At 55.1% G+C, this 25,324-nt stretch overlaps 6 protein-coding genes across 6 annotated transcripts; 3 read left to right on the top strand and 3 right to left on the bottom strand.

Moving 5' to 3' along the window:
* Positions 1 to 2,139: 2,139 nt before the first annotated feature.
* J4E87_005263 (uncharacterized protein) lies at positions 2,140 to 3,926 on the bottom strand (the record flags this gene model as incomplete). The annotated part of the gene is made up of 3 exons (XM_049376878.1): positions 2,140 to 2,322; positions 2,376 to 3,515; positions 3,807 to 3,926. The coding sequence occupies 3 exons, from the start codon at positions 3,924 to 3,926 to the stop codon at positions 2,140 to 2,142; spliced, it is 1,443 nt and encodes a 480-aa protein (XP_049233103.1).
* A 1,371-nt stretch (positions 3,927 to 5,297) lies between these two features.
* On the bottom strand, positions 5,298 to 8,074 carry J4E87_005262 (uncharacterized protein; the record flags this gene model as incomplete). Its single annotated transcript, XM_049376877.1, has 3 exons — positions 5,298 to 7,474; positions 7,520 to 7,956; positions 8,004 to 8,074. The coding sequence occupies 3 exons, from the start codon at positions 8,072 to 8,074 to the stop codon at positions 5,298 to 5,300; spliced, it is 2,685 nt and encodes an 894-aa protein (XP_049233102.1).
* Positions 8,075 to 10,467: 2,393 nt separating this feature from the next.
* J4E87_005261 (uncharacterized protein) lies at positions 10,468 to 12,015 on the bottom strand (the record flags this gene model as incomplete). The annotated part of the gene is made up of 1 exon (XM_049376876.1): positions 10,468 to 12,015. The coding sequence occupies one exon, from the start codon at positions 12,013 to 12,015 to the stop codon at positions 10,468 to 10,470; it is 1,548 nt and encodes a 515-aa protein (XP_049233101.1).
* Positions 12,016 to 12,413: 398 nt separating this feature from the next.
* On the top strand, positions 12,414 to 13,831 carry J4E87_005260 (uncharacterized protein; the record flags this gene model as incomplete). The annotated part of the gene is made up of 2 exons (XM_049376875.1): positions 12,414 to 12,851; positions 12,911 to 13,831. 2 exons carry the CDS (start codon positions 12,414 to 12,416, stop codon positions 13,829 to 13,831), a joined length of 1,359 nt encoding a protein of 452 aa, XP_049233100.1.
* Positions 13,832 to 14,704: 873 nt separating this feature from the next.
* On the top strand, positions 14,705 to 16,649 carry ALV1 (5-aminolevulinate synthase, mitochondrial; the record flags this gene model as incomplete). Its single annotated transcript, XM_049376874.1, has 2 exons — positions 14,705 to 15,044; positions 15,124 to 16,649. The coding sequence occupies 2 exons, from the start codon at positions 14,705 to 14,707 to the stop codon at positions 16,647 to 16,649; spliced, it is 1,866 nt and encodes a 621-aa protein (XP_049233099.1).
* Positions 16,650 to 17,498: 849 nt separating this feature from the next.
* On the top strand, positions 17,499 to 24,281 carry J4E87_005258 (uncharacterized protein; the record flags this gene model as incomplete). The annotated part of the gene is made up of 3 exons (XM_049376873.1): positions 17,499 to 21,881; positions 21,933 to 22,060; positions 22,118 to 24,281. The coding sequence occupies 3 exons, from the start codon at positions 17,499 to 17,501 to the stop codon at positions 24,279 to 24,281; spliced, it is 6,675 nt and encodes a 2,224-aa protein (XP_049233098.1).
* Positions 24,282 to 25,324: the final 1,043 nt, after the last annotated feature.

Below are 25,324 nucleotides of genomic sequence, written 5' to 3'. Positions count from 1 at the left end.
CTCGCATACCCCTTTACCCTTAAAAAACGTCTACGCAAAACAACCTACATCCTCTGAAAACAACCCCACCCCGTCCTACAGTCGAACGCCGAACATGAACCAAGAGCCCTCACCCACAGATCTCATATTCAACCTAACATGGCGCTACCTCTCCCACGCCGCCGTCCCGGCTATGCTTCTCGCAAGCGCTCTCGACGCCAACGGATCTATCCCACGGTCCTTTTGTCCAGACGTGTATGATGGGGTGAGGAAGACGGTGGGGGAGATGAGGGAGGAGGGGCAGTGGGCGGTTTGGTATTGGGTTGTTGGGCCTGGAGATGGGGAGGATGGAGTGAGAGATAGAGTGAGGGATGGAGATGGGGAGAGGGATGACAGGAGGGAGAGAGTAGGATGGCATCCGTGTTTTAGATTGCCTGCGAATCGGTGAGTGCGGGGGGGTTGGATGGGGAGGTAGTGTGGTTGGGGTTGAGTGGGTTGGGTGTGGTGTGTGGTGTTTGTTTGACTGGTGGATTGGTCACTGACATTGAATAGGCGCGTCGTTACACGTAACGTCCTCACCTCTCCCACTTCTCTCCCCCATACCAACCCTTCCACCACCTCTAACACCGACACATTACCTCCACCCCGTCGCCGCTCAATCTCCTCCTCCTCCTACTTATCTACCAACCCGGACCATCATATCCCTAACCCCATCGCCAACCCCAACCCCCACAGCAACCACACCCGGCGATCAAGCGCCGACACAACGCGTCGAATGAGTTCAGTACGCGAGGAAAGCAAAAGTGAGGAGAGTAGTCTCACTGGCATGGAAGCGGCGAGCGAGAGTGTGAGCGAGAGGATAAGGAAGAGTTCGAGTTTACATGTTAGGCCGGGGATGATTAGGAAATGAATGCATCACTGGTTTAAGGAAGAGAGTTGTATCTGATGATCGGTTGGGATGTGATGATGGGCAGATACCAGAGCAGTAAATAACGAAGCCAACTTGCGTGAGTATTTAGTCTCCGCTCAACTTTGCCCTTTTCTCCCTAGGACCTAACAAGCCCGTTGTAAACATGTAAATAACCAGTCTCTTTTCAGATCATCCTGTTCCTCTTCTCATCCACTTAGTTTCTCCCATTCTACGCTTCTTCTACGGTTCATGCTTTGTACGACTGCCTTTCCTCCGTGTAGGAAGAACATCGGCTTACACTCCCACTCCCACTCAACCCTGTCCCTCCCCATCCACCCGCCTGCATGACAGCACCCCAGCACTCCATGCGTTTCACTCCGTATGACGCGTTTCCCTCCCCAAATCTGAGGTCGACATGACTTATCTCAAAGTTTACACAATGTGCGTATTCCATATTAAGACACACAACAGCATTACCGAGATGAAGGGCGTTCATGCAGGACCATTGTCAGTCGCAAGGCTGAAGCGAGATGTCGAGTCAGTTGTTCCCTTGCAACAACACCAACACCAAGACGGAAAAACCGTCAGCCCTCAGGCATTTGTAATACCGCCGAGTAGAGATCTCAACAGAAGGATAGTGTGACGTGAATAGATGGAATGGTAATAAATAAATATAGTACATACACGCGCCACACTCTATAGCACATGGCACAAGGCCCAGTCCAGCCCGGTCTGTCTAGCCACACACACCTACACAGCCCGACCAACCCAACCTGAACAAACAAAAGACCGCGCACCGACGACAGCAGCGCATCTCGCAGCAGGGTATCGGAAAGAAACTCGGAAGAAAACGATCGCGGAAAAAACAAACAAACCACGATCTCAACGACCATGAACAAAAAGACCCGAGATGCGATGCGATGCAATGAGGATATAATAAGAAAAAAGAAACATTATGACTTTGTATGTGAGGGTTGTGCGTCGCCGCAGATATTGTGTAGTAGGTCGTAACATCTCTTACAACAATAAAAAGTAAGAAAAAAGAAAGGGCAACCGGAATGCCCTGCCCACCCAATCAAGCAGACCCAAGAATCAAGACTGACTGACACCATCAAACTCCTCAAACGACCAATGCAAATGATGTCGATATGCCGCTAAACCGCGTGAATCGTTCTTCTTTGGCTTTTGAACTGTGTTTCTCCTCGTATGTCTTTGTGTTGTGTTGTGTTGTATGGTGGTATGGTATGGTATTATGACTGCGCTTCGATGATGGTAGGTTGCGAATTAACCTGTAGGGTAGGCGTAATGGGGTATGGTAGGTATTGCTCGTGCTGCTGCTGGTGTGAAGTGTCGGTGGGGTGATTATCTTCTTGCGTGTGCGGCCGTGTGCCTGTGTCGGGGCCGAGATGGGGATCTGGTATTTGGACGTCGAGCTGTGGAAAGTTAGTTAAATGTGGTTTAAATGAATGTGTCTTGGTATACGCACTGTCAGGTATCCAGTCCGCCGTAGTGGGATTATGCGGACTGCTTCTTTGGACCCAATGTCGCGGTTCCAGTCTTCGATCCAGCGCTCGAGGTCGGCGAGTTGCTTTTTTACGCCGGTGAAGCCCGCGTCTTCCCAGAGCCAGAAGGTCGCGATGCCGAGGACCGTGTCGAGGCAAGCGCGGAAGGTGAATGGGTCAAAGGCGTCGACGAGGGTGTCATTAATCTTCTTGATGAGTATCCGGAAGTCGTCTTCGGTTACGAGGGGGTCTAGAATCTCGGGGTAGAGATTGGCAAACGTCGGGGCCAGGTCGCCCTTCATCATCCAGTCGCGCTTTATGCGGATGATGCGCGTCGTGTTGTACAGCTCGGAGTCGAGTGGCACATGCGGGTTGGGATGGGGAAAGCAGGGATGCGAAGGGCCCCAGGGGAACTCGGACACGGCGTCGGCGTCGTCGTCAGCTGCAGACCCTGATCGTCTCGAGTGCAGTGAGGTGCGTCCGGAGCCGGGCAGGGAGACGCGCGACAGGCCGGCGGGCTGGTGGTTGCGGCCGGCTTCGATGTCTTTGTCGGCGTGGGGCGCGGGCGAGACACTGTCCCTGGGGTTGGCGGCAGAGGCCATGACGAGGCCTGGCGTAGGCGGCTGGGTGGGCGGCTGGCTCCTGCGATCACGCGGAAGGGCGATGCTGGTGCGACCGCTGATGCTGTCCTCGCCCGTGGAACGTTGGACTGCGAGGGAGCTCGGCGCAGGGCTCTGGCGACTCAGGCGGCGCTCGGGAAGCGAGAGCAGCGGGTACTCGTCGCGGCCGTCCTCCCTGGCTTGCGTCTCAAAGTCGCGCTCAATGGGGAGATTGGGGTAGTGGTCGTCGCGGCGGGGGGGCAGGGCCTGGGGCGCAGGCGCAGGCGGCGGGTTCTGGATCTGGAGGGTGCGCGGCGACGAGTTGACGGGGTTCCAGAGACGCGAGGCGGGCTGGCGCGGCGGGCCCTGGTACAGCGCGCGCAGGTTGAGGTTGAAGATGCGGTTGGTCAGCGACCAGCGGGCAGGCACTGGCGACGCAGCAGGCGGCGGGTAAGCAGCGGAGGGCGGGCGTGGAGTCGTCGTCGTGCCGGTGGTGAACGGGCGGTGCTGGGTGGTGGTGAATTCCTTAGGGGTCCCAAGGGCAAGTGGTCCATGCTCACTGCAGCATTGCCTGCCGACAAGACCAAGTTTGCCGTGGGTGCTGTACTGTTGAGGAAGAAGGAGCAGACAGCGGGGAATCAGGCGTGGTGGATGAGTGCGCTGTACTGTTATGGCAGGATGTCGTCGTGTCGTGGTCGCCGTGGTCAGTGTCGCAGTGTTGGTGTCAACGTCTCACACGGCGGGTTTGGCAATAGCAGAGACAGAAACGGGCCATGGAATTAACTTTGTCGCATGCAGCAGCAGGAGAGGCGTCACCACGAAAGGAAAGAGCGAGGGTGCTTCCTTCTTCTTGTACACGACACGACACGTCCGCCTCGTCCGGCGCAACTTGGGCACCTCCCAGCCCAGGCTCATGAAAAAGCGCCTGCCTGCCATGGCTTGTGCAGGCTGATGACTGCCTGCCGCATCACGCTGACCCCTGCCCCTTCACCCATCCCTCACGTATCCTAGGCACTGTGCCTGCATTAGCCCGGACAATCCTAACAATCCCTAACATTCCCATCCGACTGCTGTCAATCTTAAGCATACTCGACATGCATTCCCTCCCATACGGTAATACGTTGGCGGGCACACCCACGCCTGCCGTCACCGTTGACATCCGCCGTCCGCCTCCGCTGTCGCTCACATGACCCTGACCCTGACCTGACCAGACCATGACGTTGGCGCAAGCCTCGAGTACACCAGCCCAGCCCTGTTTCACAACACAAATCAATGTCCACACGATCCTCCTAACACACTCTGTTCCTCGACTAACCCGCTCAATCGCCATCGTCATCGACATCGTCTTTGCCTCCATTGCTGACAATTGCATCAATTGCATGACTCTACGCCCATCCCCATCTCCATCACCCTCACACCCCCGTCACCCCTCTCAATGCTAACCAACTAACCCTCCACCCATCTCACACGGCCACACCCATGAGTAGCAACTCCCCTACCACCAATTACCCACACATCAGCCACATCCCCGGCAAGCCCTGTCAGCTCTTTACCCAGAACCGCGTCGTCGGGATTCCGCGCACTTGCTCTCATCTGAACAGCGTCGAGTCCGTGTGTTCGACTTGACCCCTTTTCTGGCGTTTACTTCCGATGACTAGTCTGTATATGATGTCAGTCCGGCGTGTCTGTGCTGGTGGCGATGCGGTACGAGGCTGGCTGTTTGCAGCTTTGCCGGGTGCGTGGAGAGATGGTGCCGTTGGTAGAGTAGTGATCGTGGGTCGTGTGGCTTGCGGCGCGGTGTCGTATTTCTCCAGCCTCACTTTTCCCCGATATCCAGGATCGTCGCCGTATATACACATAGACGGCGACTACGCTTCTCATATCCTGGGTATAACACTCTTATAATAATAACTGCACATCCTATTATTGCCGATCTATAAAGCACACTCACTGATCATTTCACATTTCACGAATTGGGGTCGCTATGCCGGTTCATATGCTCTCGTATTGCTATAACCGCAGATTCGTATATAAGTAAAAATATCAACACAAATATCCCGCCCTCATGTAATGGTATATCCTTCGCGTTGCTCGTCGATATGCCAGTCCGTATCCAACCCTTATCGTGACCTGACCCGAACCGAACCGAACCTTCCCAAACCCGCTCGCAGAGCTCAAAAGGCTCTCGCATACAACAACTACATAACTACCTACAAACAGAAAGAGAAAAACGTCTTTTGTACGGGCCCGCCGGCTCATAGCATCATCTCGAAAAACTCAAGTTATCCAAGGAAACATATCCACAAGCTAAGTGTGACGATTAGCATTCGCCTGCATCTTCCTCATCGCCTCCCGGTGCGCATCCATCATCTGCCCACTCCGCATCATACTATCCATCTGACTCGCCCGCTGCTGCTGCATGACCTCGCGCTGCTGCCTCTCCATCTCCTTCTGCCGCCTCTCCATCAACAGCGCCGCGCGCTGCTGTTCCACGACATTCGCAGCGGTCTGTTGCGGCGGCGCAATATCGCGCATCGTGTCGCGCCAACCCGCGTAGAGTTGTTCGCGCTTCTGCTCCGACTGCGCGCTGCTGGAGCGCTTGGGTTGGTGGCTGTCGAAGCCGGCGGGCGCGCCTTTGGTGGCCCAGGCTTTGTTTTGCCATTTTTGCGAGGAGGAGGGGGGGGTGCGGCCCGGGGAGCGGAGGGACGGTTGGTGCGAGAGGGAGGGGGAGAGTTGTTGGGCTTGGAGGAGTGCGCGGCGTTGGGATAGCGTCATGTCTTCGTCGGAGTCGCCGCGTTGGGAGAGGTTGGGGGACGACATTTGGGGGGTGAGGGTTAGGGCTGAGGCGCGGTTTTTGATCAGGCTTTCGCGCTTGCTTAGGAGGGTATTGCTGGGGAGGGGCGAGAGGGTGTCGAGTCTGATGGCGGAGTTGGAGCGGGAGAGGATTTGGGGAGAGGCGATGGAAGGGGAGTGGGTCAGGGATCGCTGGTTGACGAGCGATTCCTGAGAGAAGGTCGAGGTGTTGCGTCGGAGTCCTTGGCTGCTGTTCCTTTGTGTTCGGCTTCCGGTGGACATCCTTCTTGATTCGCGCTTGCTCTCGTAGAGGAGCTCGTCACTGACTGGTGTGGGCTTCTCTTCCGATCCGTCGGCGAGCATGATACCGGGTGATGATGGCAGGAACATGTCTTCGTAGTCTGGCTTCTCAGCAGCCTCGAGATGCTTCGCCCATTCGTTCGTACGGTAGGACAGGGCGATCTTCGAAAGCTTCTCCGGCATCACGTTCTCAGTCAGACTGCCAACCTGTGATCCGCCTTGCTCCATCTGTGAGCCTTGAGAGATTTCATCAGACTTGGTAGACTTGGAGTATTTCTCGCTGCTCGCCTTGGAGCTAGACATTACCGTGTCAGCCCTGTGCTTGAATGTCTGTTCCTTAGGCGAGTCTGCTGTCTTTGGGTCGGTACTAGTCGTGAGGGATTTTACTACGTCAGCCGTGTTCACCACGCTCTTCCGGTTAGGCACAGTGTCGGAGTCCTGTCTCTTGAGTCCAGGCTTTTCAAATGGGTTGTCGTGCTCGGTTCCGACTGGTGATTCGACTGGGGATAGATTGCGAACCGACAGAACATCGAGGTCGTCGTCGAGAGTGGCGGCAACAGACGAAGCGCGGTCGTCTTCGTCACCTCGCATTCCATTCAAAGCTTCTTGCGATGCTACCATGTCCCTTGAGATACGTTGCCTCATTGCGGAGACATCAGAAACGCGCTTCGACAGGTGCCTGGGCACCTCGGCATCATGATCAGTCTCAGGAACAGCAGAGACGGAGGTATTGTCGTCGTCAGTGTGCGCCTCATCTTCGGTAGGGACTTTGAACGGAAGTGGGACGACGGCTGGAGGTGGCGGCGGGGCTGTAGGGCGAAGGCTGTTGCGTTTGACTAGAGTAGGCTTCGAGTCATCCTTGGGAGCCTCTGGAAGAGCCTTTTCGTTTTCAGTAGTATGAGCCTCGGGTTCGATTTGTTGAATAGCATCATCATCCAAAACAGCAACGGTGACGGTGGCGTCGGGCTTGGCGGTGCGGCTGGCAGATCGCATCATTCCAGTTGACATGTTAACCGTAACCGCGCTGTCGTTGGGAGAGACCTCCTTCTCATGGACATGAGTAAGGTCTTTGGGATCTGAAGTGGAAGATCGGACACTGTCCTCGGGCACTGTCTGTCCGTTGCCGTATGCAGCTTCCCATTGGGCACGTTCTTTCTGGAAGACCTCCTCAACCTTGCGACCTTGCTCCTCCTCTTCACGGTCTTGATCCGCTTGTCTTTCGAGTTGTTGAGCGGCAGTCTTTGCGCGGTGCTCTTTGACTAGCTTCCAAACGCGCAGCTGGGAGACGATACTGACTACTGTAATAATGACAACACCAGCTAGCTCGGCTTTGATGTTCTTGGTAACCGGGTAAGTATTGGTGTTAAGAGGGAAGATGTCATCGTTGAGGTCTGCAGAGGTTAGCAATAGTCTGCAAATAACGCACGGCAACTCACTCCAGAGGTAAAGCCAGAACTCCTTCCAGCCGGAACCAGCCAGACAGTCAATACCAAGGATGGCAGCGGTGGCTCCTGAGAAGGCGATTGAGGCGATGAGACCGTAGTTGCGTGTGTAGTGACTGAAAGCAAGCGAGTAGCCTCCAGCTGACATGCAACCAATGAAGATGGCACGACCAGTTCCTGAAGTGATCAGGCCACCGTCCTTGACGCTGAGGAACCACATGCTTAGACAGAAGCCACCGAGTAGGCAGCCAAAACCTTCGGCAATGTCTGCAAAGACCAATGACAGGACACCGAAGATCACTCCAGTGAAGAAGGCTGCCACGAAGAAGGCACCCTGGATGGCATCCGAGACGGGAGGGTTCATCAAGTATACTATCAAGACAGTGACGGCGAGAGCGGTCAGGTAGGCAGCAGACCCGAACACGTATACCCTTCTCTTTGTCAGTACAGATTGGTGGATGGATGTCAAGGTACATACCACTTGTTCTTGATACCAATGATGGCATATCCTAATCCACTGAGTAGCAATAGTACTCCAGTGACACCCATAGCGGGGGTCAGCTTGGGGTGAATGGGCAGTGGGTTTTTGGGGTCCGCGGAGGCACTCTCTACATTACATTATTAGCCATCTCATAACACTTCTCACCACATAACTTACCAGAAGACTCTGCTGGAGTAGCATCATCAGATGGAGTCGTAGTAGGGACATCATTGATAGAGCTCGGTGCCGGTGTCTCTGATGGCTTGACCGAGGAAGCTTCAGTCGATGAAGGGCGTTCAGACTCAATGCTCGAAGAGATTATTCCCGATGGAGTGGGTGTGGCAGAAGGCTGACGAGACGCACTGTCCTGAGCCTCACGCGTCGACTCCGCGGAAGGAGTGTCATCCTGTCTACGGACAGCAGCATGAGGAGCTGCTACCGCAAACTGTAGGCATAGAACAAGGGCAAGACAGAGAACCAAGTAGTGACCAGAAAAGCGCATGGCGATTATGCGGTGTAGACGTGTCTACAAAGAGCCAAATGCCATGGAGAAATTACGATTAGGATTGGAATTCGCGTCTGAACGGTCCTCCGAGGATACTCGAAGAGGAAAGCGCGACTCCTGATATGCAGCGAGGTGGTGTCTGCAACAATGACGCACGAGCAAAGATGTCGAAAGAGCAAAAATCGACGTGGTAAAGACTGTTTCAAGGAGCGAGATCGGATTACTAGTAGTAAAAAGAGCGAATGAAGAAGGAGTGTGGTAGGCACAAACGGCCAATACGCGAATGCAGGATATGCAGGTGGTGCAGACGAGATGCAGAAAGCAGGTAAACGGAAGGTGGAGGCGCACCTGGGCATATATCAGACGAGAGAAGCCACATGGGTGAGCGCCAGCATACCTAGGTAGCCTAGACAGGAGATCGACGCCTCCTCCCGCAGGTTGCAAAAAGCGAGAGGCTTAGCGAGCACGGCCCTGTTCCTGCAATGAAGGAAAAAAGCAGAGCCCAGGAGCCCATCGAGCTCGGCGGCGTCAGAAACGGCGGCTCCTTTAGGGATGACCCATACTGCAACGGGTGTGGTGTGGTCCTTGGAAAGGTTGAAATTAAGATTGCAATGGCAGCCACCAGCCATTCTAACGTTTTCGCGAGCAACGCCTCCAGGTGCTTTAGGGCAAAACAAGTATAGTTCAGTAGCCTATATTCCTCATCTAGTATTGACACTTGAGAGCGGAGTTCGGACGTTACCCGGTGCCAGACAGCCGTACCAGACATGCGATGAGGCGTTTGAGGCTGCCGAGTGCCGTCCGTCGATAATGCCATGGAGGCGCGCGCTGCGGGTTCCCAGCGAGCTGCACGCACATATGCGAGATGAGTTGGTGATTACGTTCGCCAAGCAGGCACATGGCGGCTGTCATCCAGTGAGATGTTGATGAAGGAGAACGCGTCGAACGCGTCGTGAGCTGAGGTGCAGCCATTCGTAGGTAGGGCTGCCAACTCCGCAGGCAGGGGTCTCGCTACGTGCCCATGCATAAGCTGCCGCAGCGTGCATAAAGACCCTCCGCAAGGGCGCTCCTCACTAACAACGTGCAGCCCAGTGAGCCTCAGCCCGTAGTCCGCCCGCAAGGTTCAAGCCTCCAACTATCGTTATCTGTAAGATCTTTCATTTTTCTTCAGCTCCCCGAGGCGGAGGGATATGTAGTCTGGATCGAAGCAAAAAGTTCATCATCGCGTTGCCCGAAAGGGAGCGATGATGTGACTGGCACGGCATCTCCTGTAACCGATGCTCCATCAGATCTGCAAGCAGCCGTGCGCGTTGCCGACGATCCAGTTCTGAGCGAACCTTCGCGTGGGAATCACTTCCGTGCTTCCTGACGTTAGCACTAGCGATTCGAGCTATCGGCTTACCTCCTGTCACTAGTTTCACGACACCCTCAGACAGTTCTCACAGCTGCAATTCTTCAAAGTCACAGATTTGACGTTTAATCGCTCGCGCCTCATTGTCGAGGCTTCGCATCGTCATCTGTTTCACATAGGTCGTTGCACAGATCCTACTCGGAGTTTTGGCATGGTAGCCTGGAGGTCTGCACGTGGTTCCAAAACTATAGTGGGTCCCGTAAGATTGGCAATACATGCAAAAAGCTTCCGGGTTGAGGCGCAGGCACCTTCGCGAGTTACAAGATCCAGCTTCGATGTTCATCTTCCAATACGCACAACTAGGTTTTGACAAGAAAGGAGTGATGGACACGGTAGCATACAGATTGGGGTAGTGGGAACGTATCGATGCTGGATGCGCGGTGGAAGTCGACGCTATCAGTGTACAACACATCGCATCACATCGGTATTCCTGGTTCAGATCGATCGAAGATGCAAACGGCTTCAGAATACCGTTTTAACCGAAGGCTCCTACCAACTTGCCAGCTGTAGCGAGCTGCGCATACAGTGCGTGCTCAACGGTGTGTTCATCCGTCCACCAGACAACAGCTGTCAACTGCTCCGAATCCCGCTGCCACACCGCCCTCCTCGCTCTGATCACCTTTGGTGCGGAGTAGATATCCAGCCTCCCAGTTCTCGAGGATCTTGCCCTTGTTTCCGTCTCCATTTCCGTCTCTCCAGAGGCACACACCGTACACTCCAAGCTCGCAAATCACGCCACCCCTCTGCAACTCACCGTTTCGGAGAATGGCGTTCGTCAGCGGAGGTGGCTCAATCATCTCCATTAGGATGTATGCCGGCCAGTGAGTCTCAGGCAGCTTCTGCAGAAATGGTGGAATGGCTTTCCGGTAAATGTTGTTTCCTCCTCCTTCTCGCTGAGGTTTTAGCACATACTTTGTGGCCGAAGAGGCGTCCGTCGCAAGCTTCTTCGCGTCCTCGCCAGCCTCGCTGTTGTCGAGCGGGTAGATTGGCGCAAAGGTCTCCAGTACGCGCGCAGCGACCTTTTCGTCGGGTAGGAAGCGCTTGAGGTGCGGTGAATGCGGCGTAGCAAGCACCTGTTGAACCTTCTTGCATCCCGCAAGCTGGGTCAAGACGCTTGGGCACTTGATGGCACGGCTCTTCTCGAGATGAGTGCGGGCGTTCCAGTCTTCGTCCTTTGAGTAATCATCTGGTGAGTACCCTGCTCGAAAGTATATTGTCGTCACCTCGTACGACGTCGAGGGAGAGTTTGGTGGTGTGTAGACCAGTGTACGGTCTGTGTCGAGCTGAGTGTGAGACAGTGTCTCTCCGAGAGGTAGTCGGAAGGAGCGCACCCCATTATCTCCAAGCAGGGCGTATTCGAGATGTCTCTGATCAAACACGTTTCTCTCTGGGTCCTGTACCACGAACAGCACGCATAGGGGACGCTTGGTGCGCGAAGTCCCGTACGCCTTGTGTGCTGTAGCGAGGCCCTTTGCCAATGAAGAAGCTGACTGGCTCTGTCGCAAAGCCTCTTGCTTGATAATGGATGATGTTGAATCTGGGTAAGCGTCGATCGTGAGCAGGTACTTGTGTAACGCAGAAACTTGAGCCGATAGTCCGCCAAAAGACGAAGCAATGGTATTGAACTCGACCTGTTTCAAACCGGACTTTGGATTTGACTGCGAAGGGTCTTGATGTACCATGTAGTCCGAGCGGAAGAGCCCCAACGAAAGGTCCTGCACGTAGCCTTCTTTCTTGACCTCTAGATGGGTTTGCCATAACTTTGCAACAAAGTCGTCAACATGGACAAGCTCCTCCACGATGCTCTTCAACCATGTCTCGTCCCTGGCAATGGCTGAGTACAACTCATTGTAAGCCTGTTGTATGGAGAGACCCTCCTCGAAGCAAGATCGTGGGAATAAGCTTGGAAACAAGGTGACTGGTGCTGTGCTTGCGAGTACACCAGACGGATCCTGTGATGGCTGGACGAATGACGGAGCCGGGCGAACCGCTAAGCCATGAGCAATCGACCAGTCCTTGAGATTGGATAGCAGATACTGCTCCTCCTGTTGAGACAGCTCTGGTGGGTATTCGGTGAGCGATATGGAATTCATGGTGGCTGAGTTGTTTCGGTGTCGTTAGAAGAGTAGATCGCTCAGGTAAGAGAGAGACTTACAAATGCTGTCGGCGCTAGAGCGATTGCCTCATCCTGCCCCGCCGAAGCCCGAGGCGCACCGAAGGACACTAGTCGCGCATTTCAAAGCAAATATTTGGCGGCTTTTCGAAGTGACAGCAATCATTGCCAACTATCTTCACCCTGAAATGTGATGGCCTTGGTGATGCTTGCCCCTCGTCGCGTGATCAAGTGACAGCGCGCACTTGCCTAGACAGGTGCCCCACCTTCTACGCGGCGCCCAATCCGCGACTGCTGTAGCAAACATCTCGCATCTCTCGCCATCACCAAACATCAAACACGGCAGCCACCGGGCTCTCACATTCAGCGCTATCAAACATGGACGACTATGCTCACCTACTCAGATGGCAGAACGTGGCAGGAGGTGACCAGATCATAGACTTGCCTGACGAGGATGACCTACAAGAGGACGATAATTCCGGGCTGGGGGATGCTGCTGAGGAGGATTCTCGATCAGTCGACGATGAGGATGAGGCCGCAGTTGAAGAACCGAGCAAGCGGACCAAGTTAAGTCCGGACAAGATTGTCGATATTATCAACGACCGAATTAAGTTCTTCACAAACGCCTGGAGACCAAACAAGGGTGTTGCCCGCGGCGAGGAGGTGGACTACGACCCAGTTGCTATGTGGACTGAAGCGGAGGCGAAAGGAGAGCGAGAAGCCCTGGCGAAAACGTACGAGACAGAGCATCTCTATTACAAGTCAAGACTGGATGAATTATGCGACCAGATCGTCAAATTCCCAGGAAGCAATGCGGTAAGCAATAACACCTTGACGGTAGATATGACGTCTTCACTAACGGTGACATACTGCAGGAGCAAGTACGGCGACAATGTAGCAACCTCGAGGTCACGGTCGACTCCATGGAATTTGCAGCCTGGTTACGCGACATCTACAAGCTGGAACCTGTTGACGACAGTGATGAAGAGCAAGTACCTGACGATCAAGACACCGTGATGCGCGACCAACCGGATATACCACAGACTGCATCATCTCTTCAAGTAGAGCCGAGAAATGAGATCATCGATTTGGGTTCACCCCCAGATTCGTCAGACATCGAAGATGGAAATGCATTGCCATCGGGAATCAATGTCGGTGCTGAAGCTGATCCGCTCGAAGACCTCACACATTCATCGACACGAGACTCAGTCATCGCTGACAGCGTAGAGCCAATCATGCATGCGCACCCAGGGCTTCTTGAGCCAGACGGCTTGTCCACCCGTACACCCATCAACCATGGAGATGAGCCTGAGAACGCCTCAATCGCCACAGTTCGCCGCTGGAAATGGGAAGACTTGGTCGAGCATCTTGACCGCAAGCGCGTGGTCTCAAAAGTGATTTACGAGATGAAGTTCAATGACCGCGAAGTCATTCGTAACCGAATTCGGCTTGTTGGAAAGACGAATCTGATCAAAGAGATCCGGGCGTGCATCGGCATGTTATGCAGAAGAGAAACGAAGCTGCAGGGCGTCCTTCCTCGAGATATGCCAAAGATACTTGCGTTCACGAAGCTCTTCCTGTCTTGGTGGTTCTGTAGCAACTACTCCCGAGAACCCGACGCATCTAGGAAAGATCTTGAAGAGCTTAAAAAGTGTATGGATAGCGGGGCTGCTGAGACAAGTACATTCTACGACTATGTGTATACGATTATGGGGACGACGTTCAGCGAAAAGGCTCTGCAGCATCCTGACCAGCCATCTCAGGCCGAGATTATCGAGATTTCCGACGATGACTGAGCCAGCGGCATCTTTTTTCAAGTACTTGTCCTCCAGAAAGGGCCGTTTGCAAGAAGAAGGTCTAGGCCTCAGGTCTGACAGGCTGCTTATGAAATTTTGGCTCAAGCAAAGATGCCGAAGAGTGGGATTATCGAACCACGTGCGGCGTGTTTCGGCAAGACTTTCCAGTTCCGTACTGTGCGCTAAACACGACCATGACTGAGTGCAGGCCGAGGTATGCAGACGAAAGTTTTGGAGAGACGTACTATCCAGGCCTATGGATTGCAGATCCTCTTGGAATCGTAGAGATCAACCTCACGAAAAGGGACGGTGGCGGCTCCGAGTTAGAGGGTAGAGGCCAGGTCGCCGGGCAAAAGGCGGGGTACGCTAAGATCACAGACTACACCTGAGTAGTTGAAGTTGACATGTTGTACGATTGAGTTGGAACACGTCCAGATTTCTGCAGTGAGGTGAACAAAGGTGGCAATTGATGCAAAGCGTGGAGTCATATTAGAGGTATGGAGGGGCTGACAGGCGGCATTGCGGGTGCTGTCGAGGTACAGTGTGAGCCAGACCCAGGACCCTTCGCAGGCGCAGTGCGAACCATGGAACTATCCGAGCAATTACGCTCCGGACTACCGTACCGCTGATGAAGATGGCGTCGGCAGCACTGCAAGCTAATATAGGTGGGCCAATCATGACGAGTGCATTTGATGCCGACGCCCGGCATGTTAGATTCCGCGCTATTACCGCATGTAATTCATGTAGTCGCATCTTTGACACATTTTCCAACCATCTTTCTCTCTCGCACTCTTCCTCACTTCGCCTTACACCCAATCTGCCCGCACATCTACAACACACCCAAAACCCATACACGCCGCGCATTTGACCAACATGGAGGCTCTTTTGCGCCAGTCGAAGTCCATGTGCCCGTTCTTACACAAGACGTCACCCGCCACGCTCCGCTCCCTCTCTACCACGACCACGGCGGCGGCCCGCCAGGAGGTTGCCCCCGGCGCTGGAAGCATGTCCAACCTCCAGGTCATCGCTCGCCGCTGCCCCATCATGGGCAAGGCGCTTGCCGTCCAGAGCTCCCGCAATGGCAACAACGCTCTTGCCGGCGCTTTCGGCGGTGTGCGTGCTTACCACACCCGCGTGAACCGCGCCAGGCTGCACACGACGGCGTCCAAGGAAGCTCAGGCTGTGGATCTCGAGAGCCTGAGGGGCAAGCAGGGTACGAAATTTCCACGAAGCCGAGAGACCGCGTCTTGGAGGTAGCAGAAAATGTTGAACTGTAGGCTAACATCGCCCAGGACCACCATTCCCGCACGCAGCTCTGAAGCCTGCGAACACTAAGCCCTCGAATGTCGCATCCGCATCCGCCCCGCAAGCCGCTACGTTCGATTACGAAGGCTTCTACCACAATGAGCTGGACAAGAAGCACAAGGACAAGTCGTACCGCTACTTCAACAACATCAACCGCCTGGCCAAGGAGTTCCCGCGCGCCCACAAGGAGTCGCCAGAGGACAAGGTGACGGTTTGGTGCTCCAACGACTACCTCGGCATGGGCCGCAACCCGCACGTCCTCAAGTCGATGCACGAGACCCTGGACAACTACGGAGCTGGCGCCGGAGGTACCAGGAACATCTCCGGACACAACCAGCACGCTGTAGCATTGGAAGACACGGTCGCGAAGCTTCACTCCAAGGAGGCTGCGCTTGTCTTTTCGTCCTGCTATGTAGCCAACGATGCGACGCTTGCGACTCTCGGAAGCAAGCTGCCCAATTGCGTCATCCTCTCGGACAGCCTGAACCACGCATCTATGATCCAAGGCATCCGCCATTCGGGCGCGAAGAAGATGGTCTTCAAGCACAACGATCTCGCAGATCTTGAGGCGAAGTTGCAATCGATTCCTTCCGAATACCCCAAAATTATCGCATTTGAGAGTGTGTACAGCATGTGCGGCTCGATTGGTCCCATTGAAGGAATCTGTGATCTCGCTGAAAAGTACGGAGCCATCACCTTTTTGGACGAAGTCCATGCCGTCGGCATGTACGGACCACACGGCGCCGGTGTTGCTGAGCATCTCGACTTCGAAGCCCACAAGGCAGGCAGACCCCAAGGCACCGTTCAGGACCGCGTAGACATCATCACTGGCACTCTCGGGAAAGCATACGGTTGCGTTGGTGGCTACATTGCTGGCTCTACCAAGCTCGTTGATACTATCCGCTCGCTCGCTCCTGGCTTCATCTTCACTACTTCGCTCCCACCCGCGACCATGGCAGGTGCCAAGACCGCCATCGAATACCAGGCCAACTACCAGGGCGACCGACGCCTGCAGCAACTGCACACTCGTGCGGTAAAGGATGCATTGAACGAAAAGAACATTCCCGTTATCCCGAACCCTAGCCACATCATTCCGGTCCTTGTTGGCAACGCCGAAGTAGCCAGGAAGGCGTCCGACATGCTTATGGAAGACTGGGGCATCTACGTCCAGGCCATCAACTACCCTACCGTTCCTGTCGGCCAAGAGCGCCTGCGCATTACGCCTACCCCAGGCCACATCCGTGAGTACCGCGACCACCTAGTCGAGGCGGTCGACGCTGTCTGGAACCAGCTGGGCATCAAGCGCACAAGTGAATGGGCTGCCGAGGGCGGTTTCATCGGCGTCGGTGAGGCTGGCAAGGAGGAAGTAGCTCCTCTCTGGACGGACGAGCAGCTCGGTCTGACTGACGTTATCAACGAGATGAAGTCTGGCCAGGGTGCGACTGGAATTCTCGAGGCTGTGCTTGAGAATGAGCGCAAGGCTACGGCTCAGGCTGTAGCTGCTGCGGCTTAGGCATCTGAATCAAGCAATTGCTGGGAAGGTCTGGTCGCTCCTTTTGTCATTTGAGACCTATGTAGTTGGACGACGCGTCAACAGCGCAGCCAAATATATTCATCATTCGTCTGCGCAAGTACATCGTTATAATGCATATTGCCGTGATGCCTGAGTCTTGTGAATTTCTATTACGTCTGGGGTTAATACGCAATCATGGAATTGACTGATTAACGCAATTGTGCGACCATTTCTGCCTATTGTAGTCTGGAGTGAGGGTGAAAACGTGTCTTGCTATTGTCTGGTGGAGGACGGATGGGGAATGCACGGTTGCAGCCTTGGGTTCACGTCAGCCATTGCGCTAGTAGAGCTCCCAGGGTTTGAGCCTCACGAAATCGAGACACGCTCCATCATCAACCCGCGCCCGCCCCAACGCGACTCCCCGATTTGGCGCTGCCAACTCTCCATCAACCTGCCGCCTCATCCAGTCCTTACGCTAATTGTCGACTGCGGCGCGCGCTTAACCATCACCGACACCCCGGCCCATTCGCGAGCCAGCGCCGCATGCTCTCCACACATTGCATCGACTCTCTTTTCGCGCCGGTCTCTCGATCGTAAGAGGGTGCCATCATGCCTCCTCCACCCAAGCGCAAGCGGGGCGACCGCACTTACTCCCAGGACGACGACCGCAGCGGACGACCGTCGCCGCATCGCCCCCAAAACCTCGGACTCTCGCACGGCCAGCAGCAGCAAGCCAACAGCCCGCGCGGCGGCGGCGGTGGTGGCAGGCGTGGGAGCAGAAACAATGGACGCGGCGGCAACTCGAGTGTCCCGCAAAGTCCAAATGTCTCACACCCATCGCCGACTGCCATGTCTCCACCCGCAAACACATTCCCATTGAGTCGGCAACCCCAGGCCGCACCCTCCACTCCTGCGCCGGCGCCCACTCCGTCACTGCCCTCGACGCCTTCTACACCGCGCGAGGTTCCAGCCAGCAATGAGTTCCTGACACCAGACCGCGTCGCTCACTGGAACGGCCAGGCACGCGACGCTGTGGTGACGGCTGCTGTGGCTGCCCAGGGTGCAAGCGACAGACTCACCCTCTCGGTCATATTCACTGAGATCATCGAGGCGTCGATGGACCAGCTGCTAGACGCCAGTGAACTGGGATCCATAGTACGCGACATCACATCCGCCCCGGCTGACGACCAGCTCGACCCAGTCTCGACGTTTCTCGACACGCTGAGTACGCTCAGCACGCTCACGCATGATGAAAGCAAACACGCGCCCGTACGGCAAATGCTTGTCGCAACCGACATTGAGCCCGCGCGCATGCGAGCCGAGCTGGAGAACGACCTCTTAAAGTCCCTAGGCCTCGTCCGCGATAGCTTCTCCAAGATGGCCGTTCGCAAAGCAACCCACGCCCTGTACCGACAGTCCAACTACAACCTCCTACGCGAAGAGACTGAGGGCTACTCCAAGCTCATGACCGAGTACTTCACCACCGTGAACAACGAACCTCCTACACAAGAAGTCGTCGCCGAGACCTGGCAACGGGTGAATGCCTTCATTGGCGCATTCGATCTAGACATTGGAAGAGTCCTCGATGTGACACTGGACGTGTTTGCCAACCTTCTTGTCAAGCACGGAAGGTTCTTCGTTAAGCTGTTACGAACGAGCGCATGGTGGCCCGAGCTACGTGGTTTCGACAACATTACCTGGGACGAGGCCGAAGTACCCACACTTCCTCAATGGGCACGACCCGATGCGAAACAGTGGTACTACACCGACGAAGAGAAGGATGAACAATCACGGCTACGAGAGTCGCGTGATCGCAAATTCTGGCAGCGTGTTGGCGAGTTGGGTGACAGGGCAGGCATCCAGGCATACTTTGAGCTTGGAAGCCGTCGTATCACTGCGAACAATCGGCAGCCGGACCAGACATTACCCGCAGAGGGCGCGACGCTGTCGAATCAGCAGGCAGCTCGGAAATGGGCCGACGAGTGGATGGAGCAGACCAAGACCCTCCCTCCCTCAGGAAACAGCATCGCCGCTCAACTGCTTGGCTTCAAGCTTCAGTTCTACGCATCCGATGTCCGCGATGCCTCCGACGAACTCCCCGAGAACCTCATGTATCTGATTGCGCTTCTGATCAAGATTGGCTTCATTTCCATGCTGGATCTCTACCCACATTTGTATCCTCTAGAGGAAGACATGGCTGCACACAAAGACAAGCTGCTCAAGGCCAAGAAAGAGAAGGAAGACAGTGAACGAGGTGCAGTCGCCAATGCGCTGACAATGGCCGGCGCACTCCCTGACGAGACTCCCGGCCCGCCAGCTGTTTCTCGTCTTAGAGATGCTGAGAGCAGGTCCAAATCCGATACTGCACGAACCACGCCTACCAAGTCTGATGAGCCCACCGATAAGAAGAAGGCCCTACCCGAGCCCAAGGACCAGAAGTTCACCCTCTTGAAGAGTTTACTTTGCATCGGCGCACTACCGGAAGCTCTGTTCATCCTAGGACGGCATCCTTGGATGCTCGACGTTTACCCCGAGCTGCTGGACCTCATCTTCCGTCTGGCACACCACTCTCTGAGCAAGGTTTACGAGGAATCCAGGCCAGCCGTAGCCGAAGAAACCGTCATCGCTACCAAGGGTGCTGGCAACCGGGGTCTCATGAGGCCAAGCGATTACGTTCCTCGACGAACTCTACGATGGGCCAAGCCCGACAAGAAGGACCAAGATGGAGGAATCGATTACAAGTTCTATTGGGAAGACTGGGTCGACAGCGTTCCTGTGTGCCAAGAGGTGGACGATGTGATCAAGCTCTGCACCAGCCTCCTAGGTTTGGTGGGACCAGAGTGCGGTAAGGACAGTGTCCTCCTGACCAAGATCATACGTATCGGAAAGAAGAACCTAGCGGACAACCCCTCCGAAGCGAATCGAAAGCGATGGGTCGACTTTTCAGCAACCTTCATTGCACCCGCAATCACCTTCACCGGTAGGAATCCTGGAGTCATCAATGAGGCTTGGGATTTGTTCAGACATTTCGACACAGCCACTCGGTATACTATCTATCAGCAGTGGTTCAACGGAATGCTCAAGCCGGTAATCAAGACAGCTTTCAAGCAAGTCGAAGTCGAAACCAGGAAGACCCTGAGTCGCGTTTCCGCCACCAACACTAAAGAGTACGGTCGTAAGATTGCCAAAATCTCGTATGCCAGCCCCGGAATCGTCTTCAGGACCACAGTCAAGCAGTTGGTCAACTACCCCAACATGATCACTGCTTTGGTAGAGTGCAGCAGGTATCTTACCTTACTTGGATACGACGTTCTGACCTGGACGCTGGTTACATACCTTCTGAGCCCTGATAAAGAGTCAAATCAAGAAGATGGTATGCTGTCTGCGCCGTGGCTGAAGAACATTGCTACCTTTGTCGGCAAAGCTTACGCAAGATACAACTTGATGGATCCGGTTCCAATTCTGCAGCTCACCACGCATCAACTCTTGAATGCCCAAGGCGAGCTGTACATGTTGGACGTTCTTGAGCAGATGGTCAAGTCCATGGGTGGCATCAGCCTTAGTGGATCAGTCTCGGAGTCGATGGCTCTGGCGCTTTGTGCAGGCCCTGCGCTCCGCACTTTCACCTTGCAGTATCGCCTAGCCGACAACCGTACCCAGGCTGCTCCTTCAGCAAGGCGTCTGGTCAGGTGTCTAAAAGAGACGGGTCTGGGACCACAAATTCTCATCGCGCTTGCGCAGCACGTAGAGGCGTATATTCACCGCAACGACCAGCTCGATGTACCCGACAAGCCTGTACTTTTCACCGTCGACAAGTTGCGCTCCGACATGCTCCAGTATATGGAGCTCCTCCGAACATACCTCTCTGTGGACGACTTTGACGCTGTTTTCCCTTCTCTAGTAGAGATGATAGCGGACTACCACATCGCGCCAGATGTCGCCTTTACCATCGCTCGTACGAGCATAGCAGCCAAGGCCAATGCTTTCCGGGTTGAGCAACGCTCGAAGTTAGTCCTCGATGCGCAGACGAATGGCGATGTTGCCATGAGCGGTGTGGAAGAGGCGCCAGCCGTGAACGGAGAGCAAGAGGCATCGAAAGGAACCGAAGACGTGGAAATGAAAGACTCCGCAGCGCCTGCAGAATCTACTGGTGCTACTTCGGATAAGCTATCTTTGGCCGATGTACCAAACGCGGAGATTGAAGGTCTTGCGAGCCAGCTCAAACAACAGCTACCCGACGCCTTCGGCGACTATCCCTGCCTATCCTACTACGTCACCTTCTGGCAGTTGTCTCTGCCAGACGTTGTCGCTGATGCGGAGAGCCTCAAGCAGCTATACAAGGAGTCGATCGAAAACTTGGAGCGACAGCTGCCCGCCCCTGTTCCCGAGCGCCGCGGCTACCGACCCAACGTACCCAAAGTTGATTCCGAAGCAACGAAGAGTATCAAGGAGAACATTGCCAGGCTTAAGGAAGAACAACAAACTGTCACCAAGAACCACGCTGCGACGCAGGATAGTCTCCGCGTTGAGTTGCGCCGATGGTTCGAGGGTATTCCAATGATGGGTCCGCAGTGCGACCTCCTGCACAACGCTTTGCTTCAAGATTGCTTCATTCCTCGCAGTCGCATATCTCAAGAAGATGCACAATATGCATTCTCCATGCTCATCTTCATGCACAGCTCAGGTGTGCCAGGATTCCGCATGAGCAGATTACTGGATATGCTCTTCAACGCCAACAGACTTACGTCCATCATCAGCATGTACACTGAAGCAGAGTCCTCATCTTTCGGCCGTTTCCTTGGTGGCATCTTGCGTGAATTGCAAATTTGGCAGGAGAACAAAGATGGTGCTTTTGTCAAGCGCGCCCAAGGTTCAGAGAAGAACCTTCCTGGCTTTGGCAGGGGCTACGACGGAGAACGAAACCCGACAAGCTTCTTCACGTACGATCAGTTTTGCATGGTCTTGTTTAAGTGGCATAAGGCTCTCGCGGCTGCGCTCAAGACATGTCTGGAGAGCGGGGACTATATGCAGATGCGTAACGCCATCAACGTCCTTCACGCACTGGGTACCAATTTCCCCAGAGTGAAGAGTTTGGGCACCGAGCTGAAGGAGACGGTTGCTCACTTGAAGGAGGCAGAGGAGAGGCAGGATCTTAAGAGAGCTTTGGAATCTGTTCTTGGTCCCATCCTCAAAGGAGAGAAGCTTTGGCAGGAGGACCATGTCTTCCGCAACGTGAGTTCATCTCCATCGACACGTCCACGGCAGCGAACTAATACGCCTCAGGTACCGGCGCCACCTGGACTTCCGACAAATGGAAGTGAGAAGTCGACTGCGGAGAAGGGTAAGACTCCACAGCCACAGGACACGAAGCTCGACGCATCTGCGCCTGCCTTTAAGCCAAAGCCCGAAACGTAAGTTGACAAATTGCGCCCACATTACCAACGGTGAAACTGATCGACATCTTCCAGAAACGGTACTCCACTACGCGAATCAAACGACAACAGGTCGAAGCATGATAGCACAACCCCTGCGCCTTCGAGAGATAGAGAACCATTCAGGCCAACGCCAAAAGCCTCCGACAGTAGGCCGTCCACGCCATCGCAACCGGAGACAGGTTCTGGCAGGCCTCCAATCAAGGGCCCTCCGATGCATCCATCGTCGGTTCCGCTACGACCGGATAACAGAAACACGCCTGGTCACAACACCCCAGTCGGTAGAACGCACGCACTGCCAACACGACCAGACTCGCAACCTAGGACAAGACCATCGGAACGCCCCATGGTCGACCGTACACCAGAGGCCGCGCATGGTCGATATGACAGTCGGGGTCCCCCAGCCGAGTATGGCCGACTAGATCGTACGGCGGATGCTGCACGTCAGCGTGAGGCGTCACCAGGTCGGCGCGGTGGGCGACCGCTACCTGGTGGCAGAACACCCGAGAGGATGCCTCCAGCGGCCGAGCATCGCGAATGGTCTGGCAGAGAACGCGATTACGATTACGATGAGCGGGCTATGCGAGCACCTCCGCGAGATGGGCGAGCGCCTGCGGTACGACCGCCCACATGGGATCCAAGAGACCCTTACGATGCGCGGGATTCACGTGAGCGTTCTGATCCCCGAGGTTATCCTGCACCTCCAGCAACGGAGCCTCGCAGGATGCCGTCTACTTCATCATTGGCCAACGAATACCGCCGAGATGGTCCCCCAGTCAACGCCCCGTATGCTGCGGAACAGAACGACAGATCTTCGCGACTCCCACCAGTGCCAGTCGCAGCCAAAGAAGAACCTACAGTCAATCCAGCGCGTGCTGCCTTGATCAATCAAGCAGAACATGGCAGACATGGACCACCGAGGTCTGATCGCGACAACCGTAGCGAGCGAGATGTTCGTTTGAACTCGCCTCGTCATAGCGATGATAGACGTGGTGATGACCGTCGACTCGAAGAACGCCCGCCTCCTGGATATCATGGACGTAATGATGCGCCACGGGATCCTCGGGATGAGCGTCCCCAGATGCCACCCTCTAGTGGGCGAAACCACCGTGAGGATCCAGGAGCCAGTGCTCCAACCGGTCCGCGCGGTGGTCGCAACGAAGCCGCTGTGACATCCCGGGCCTCGCGGGAGATGTTCCAGCCTACACCTGGACCACGGGCACAAGACCCCAACTATGGCCGGCTGAACCAGCCTGCAGAGCCGGCGCCGCCATCTGGCCCACGTAGCGATCGAACATCGCAGCCTTCAACACCGAGTGCACCCACCGGTCCCGCAGCGTCACTACCAGCAGGCATCCATCCTAGTAGGCTGGCACACATCGAGGGCAGAGCACCAAGCGGGCCACCACTCCAGACCAACATGCCGAATGCTCCAAGCGGTCCGCGTAACGGAGGTCGCGCTCCTCAAGGTCCTATCCCATCATCACCAGTTGGTCCGCGACCTCCCACAGGTCCTGGAGGACCTAGGAATGCCGGCAACCCACTACGTGCCATCAACAACGTATTGACTGGAAACGCGCCTGCTGATCGATCAAGCGAACGCAATGCACCTCATACCAACCCTCCGGTGCGTGGTCGCGGTGCTACTCGCGCCAACGGCCCAATGGACGGATCAGACATGACGAGCCCAATGCCACCGCCCTCGCTTGATTCAACGCCCAACCAGCACCCGAGGAGCAGTCGAAACGACGATGTACCGAGCAGGATGGAGGGCGCTCCACAAGAAGAAGGCCGTTCGGAATCACGCAGTCATCGACACCGATCAGGCCGCGAGCGCTCACCCGATCGATCAGGCCGCCATCCCGAAGAACGAAGCAGCCGCACTGCCCCTTCTGAACGCGCAGAGGGCGAACGTGGCTCCGACCGCGGCCGCGAGAAACACGGCAGCAACCGAGAAAGCAGCCGTCGCGAACGCGGCGAACGAGACGGCGAACCGAGATCAGGACGTGAGCCTCGCGAAAGCAGCAGACGCGAGCGAGGCTCCCGTGACGACGGACGCTCTTCAGGAGCCAGGGAAGAAGGACGCTCGGATCGGAGGAGCCGTGGTGGCGGCGGAGGAAGCAGCCAAGGGGATGAAGCACGCAAGAGGGGACGCGATCCCCAGGATCAAGCCCATGGAGATACCAAGAGGAGGCGTTAGACGCGCCCTACTATTTCAGCATCAGCACTTACGAGTTTGGCGTGGATGAGGAGGGGATCTCGACACTTGAAACCAACAACACAACTTCATCAACAACAACATCTTTCAAGAACAAACTCAACTTCACTTTTTACTTCATTTCATTTCATTGTAATTCTTCGATATCTGGGACCAAGAGGGAAGAAATTGTGCATTGCGCGGCGTTTTTTGCTTGTTTGTTATATGCCCGCCCCGCCCATACAGAGCGTACTTTAAGGCATTTTACGATACCCCGAGGACGAAACAAACCTTTCTTGGTTCTCGAGCGCATTACAGAAAAAACGGATGAGCGGGAGATTTTGCATTATTGGGAGTTTTGATTGTTTGTGCGATTTCTTAGTAGATGGCTGGATTGGTTTCTGGTTGTCTTTTTATTTCTGCTGTTTGTAACATCATCATGCTGGAGAGGGGAGAGGAGGAGGGAGAGGCAGAGAGCGAGGAGTTAAGGATATGAGGGTAGATATTGAGTGAGCGCTAGTCAATGGACGTGGAAGACATTCTGAACATCTTTCTTGAGGAATGTGATATCAGTGACGAACAAACACCCCATTAACATTCTCCATCGACACGCTCCTTCCTCCGCGGCACTACATATCCGCCATCTTACATACATGCATACATACAAGCGAGGCTCGTTTACTGATTTACCCGCCTCCCCGCCTCAATGTAAAATACCTCAGTCCCCCTGCTCTTGCATGTACTGTGGAGACTCCGCGGCTCTGGAACGGGCGGTAATTCTGCCGTCCGCTTGCGGGTGTGGGGCGATAGCGGCGAGATCTTGTCGTTTCATTTTGGAGGATTTAGAGTAGAGTGGATGGGGAAGGTGAGAAATGAGAGATGAGTACTTATGTAAGGGAAGGTAGGGGTGGTGCGTTGAAGCGGCGTTCGGCGGGTATAGGCCGTGTGGTATGCATTGGAGGTGCGTTTTGCCCTTGTGGGTTTTTGAATATGGGATAGAAGCGTCGACGATGTTTATGGATAATCTGGGTGTGCATGATGCAGAA

Source organism: Alternaria ethzedia (genome assembly GCF_023757985.1).
Source record: "Alternaria ethzedia strain BMP 0044 chromosome Unknown scaffold_11, whole genome shotgun sequence".
Taxonomy (NCBI): domain Eukaryota; kingdom Fungi; phylum Ascomycota; class Dothideomycetes; order Pleosporales; family Pleosporaceae; genus Alternaria; species Alternaria ethzedia.
The sequence above is the reverse complement of the archived record's forward strand: the minus strand, read 5'-3'. Positions and strand labels throughout refer to the sequence as shown.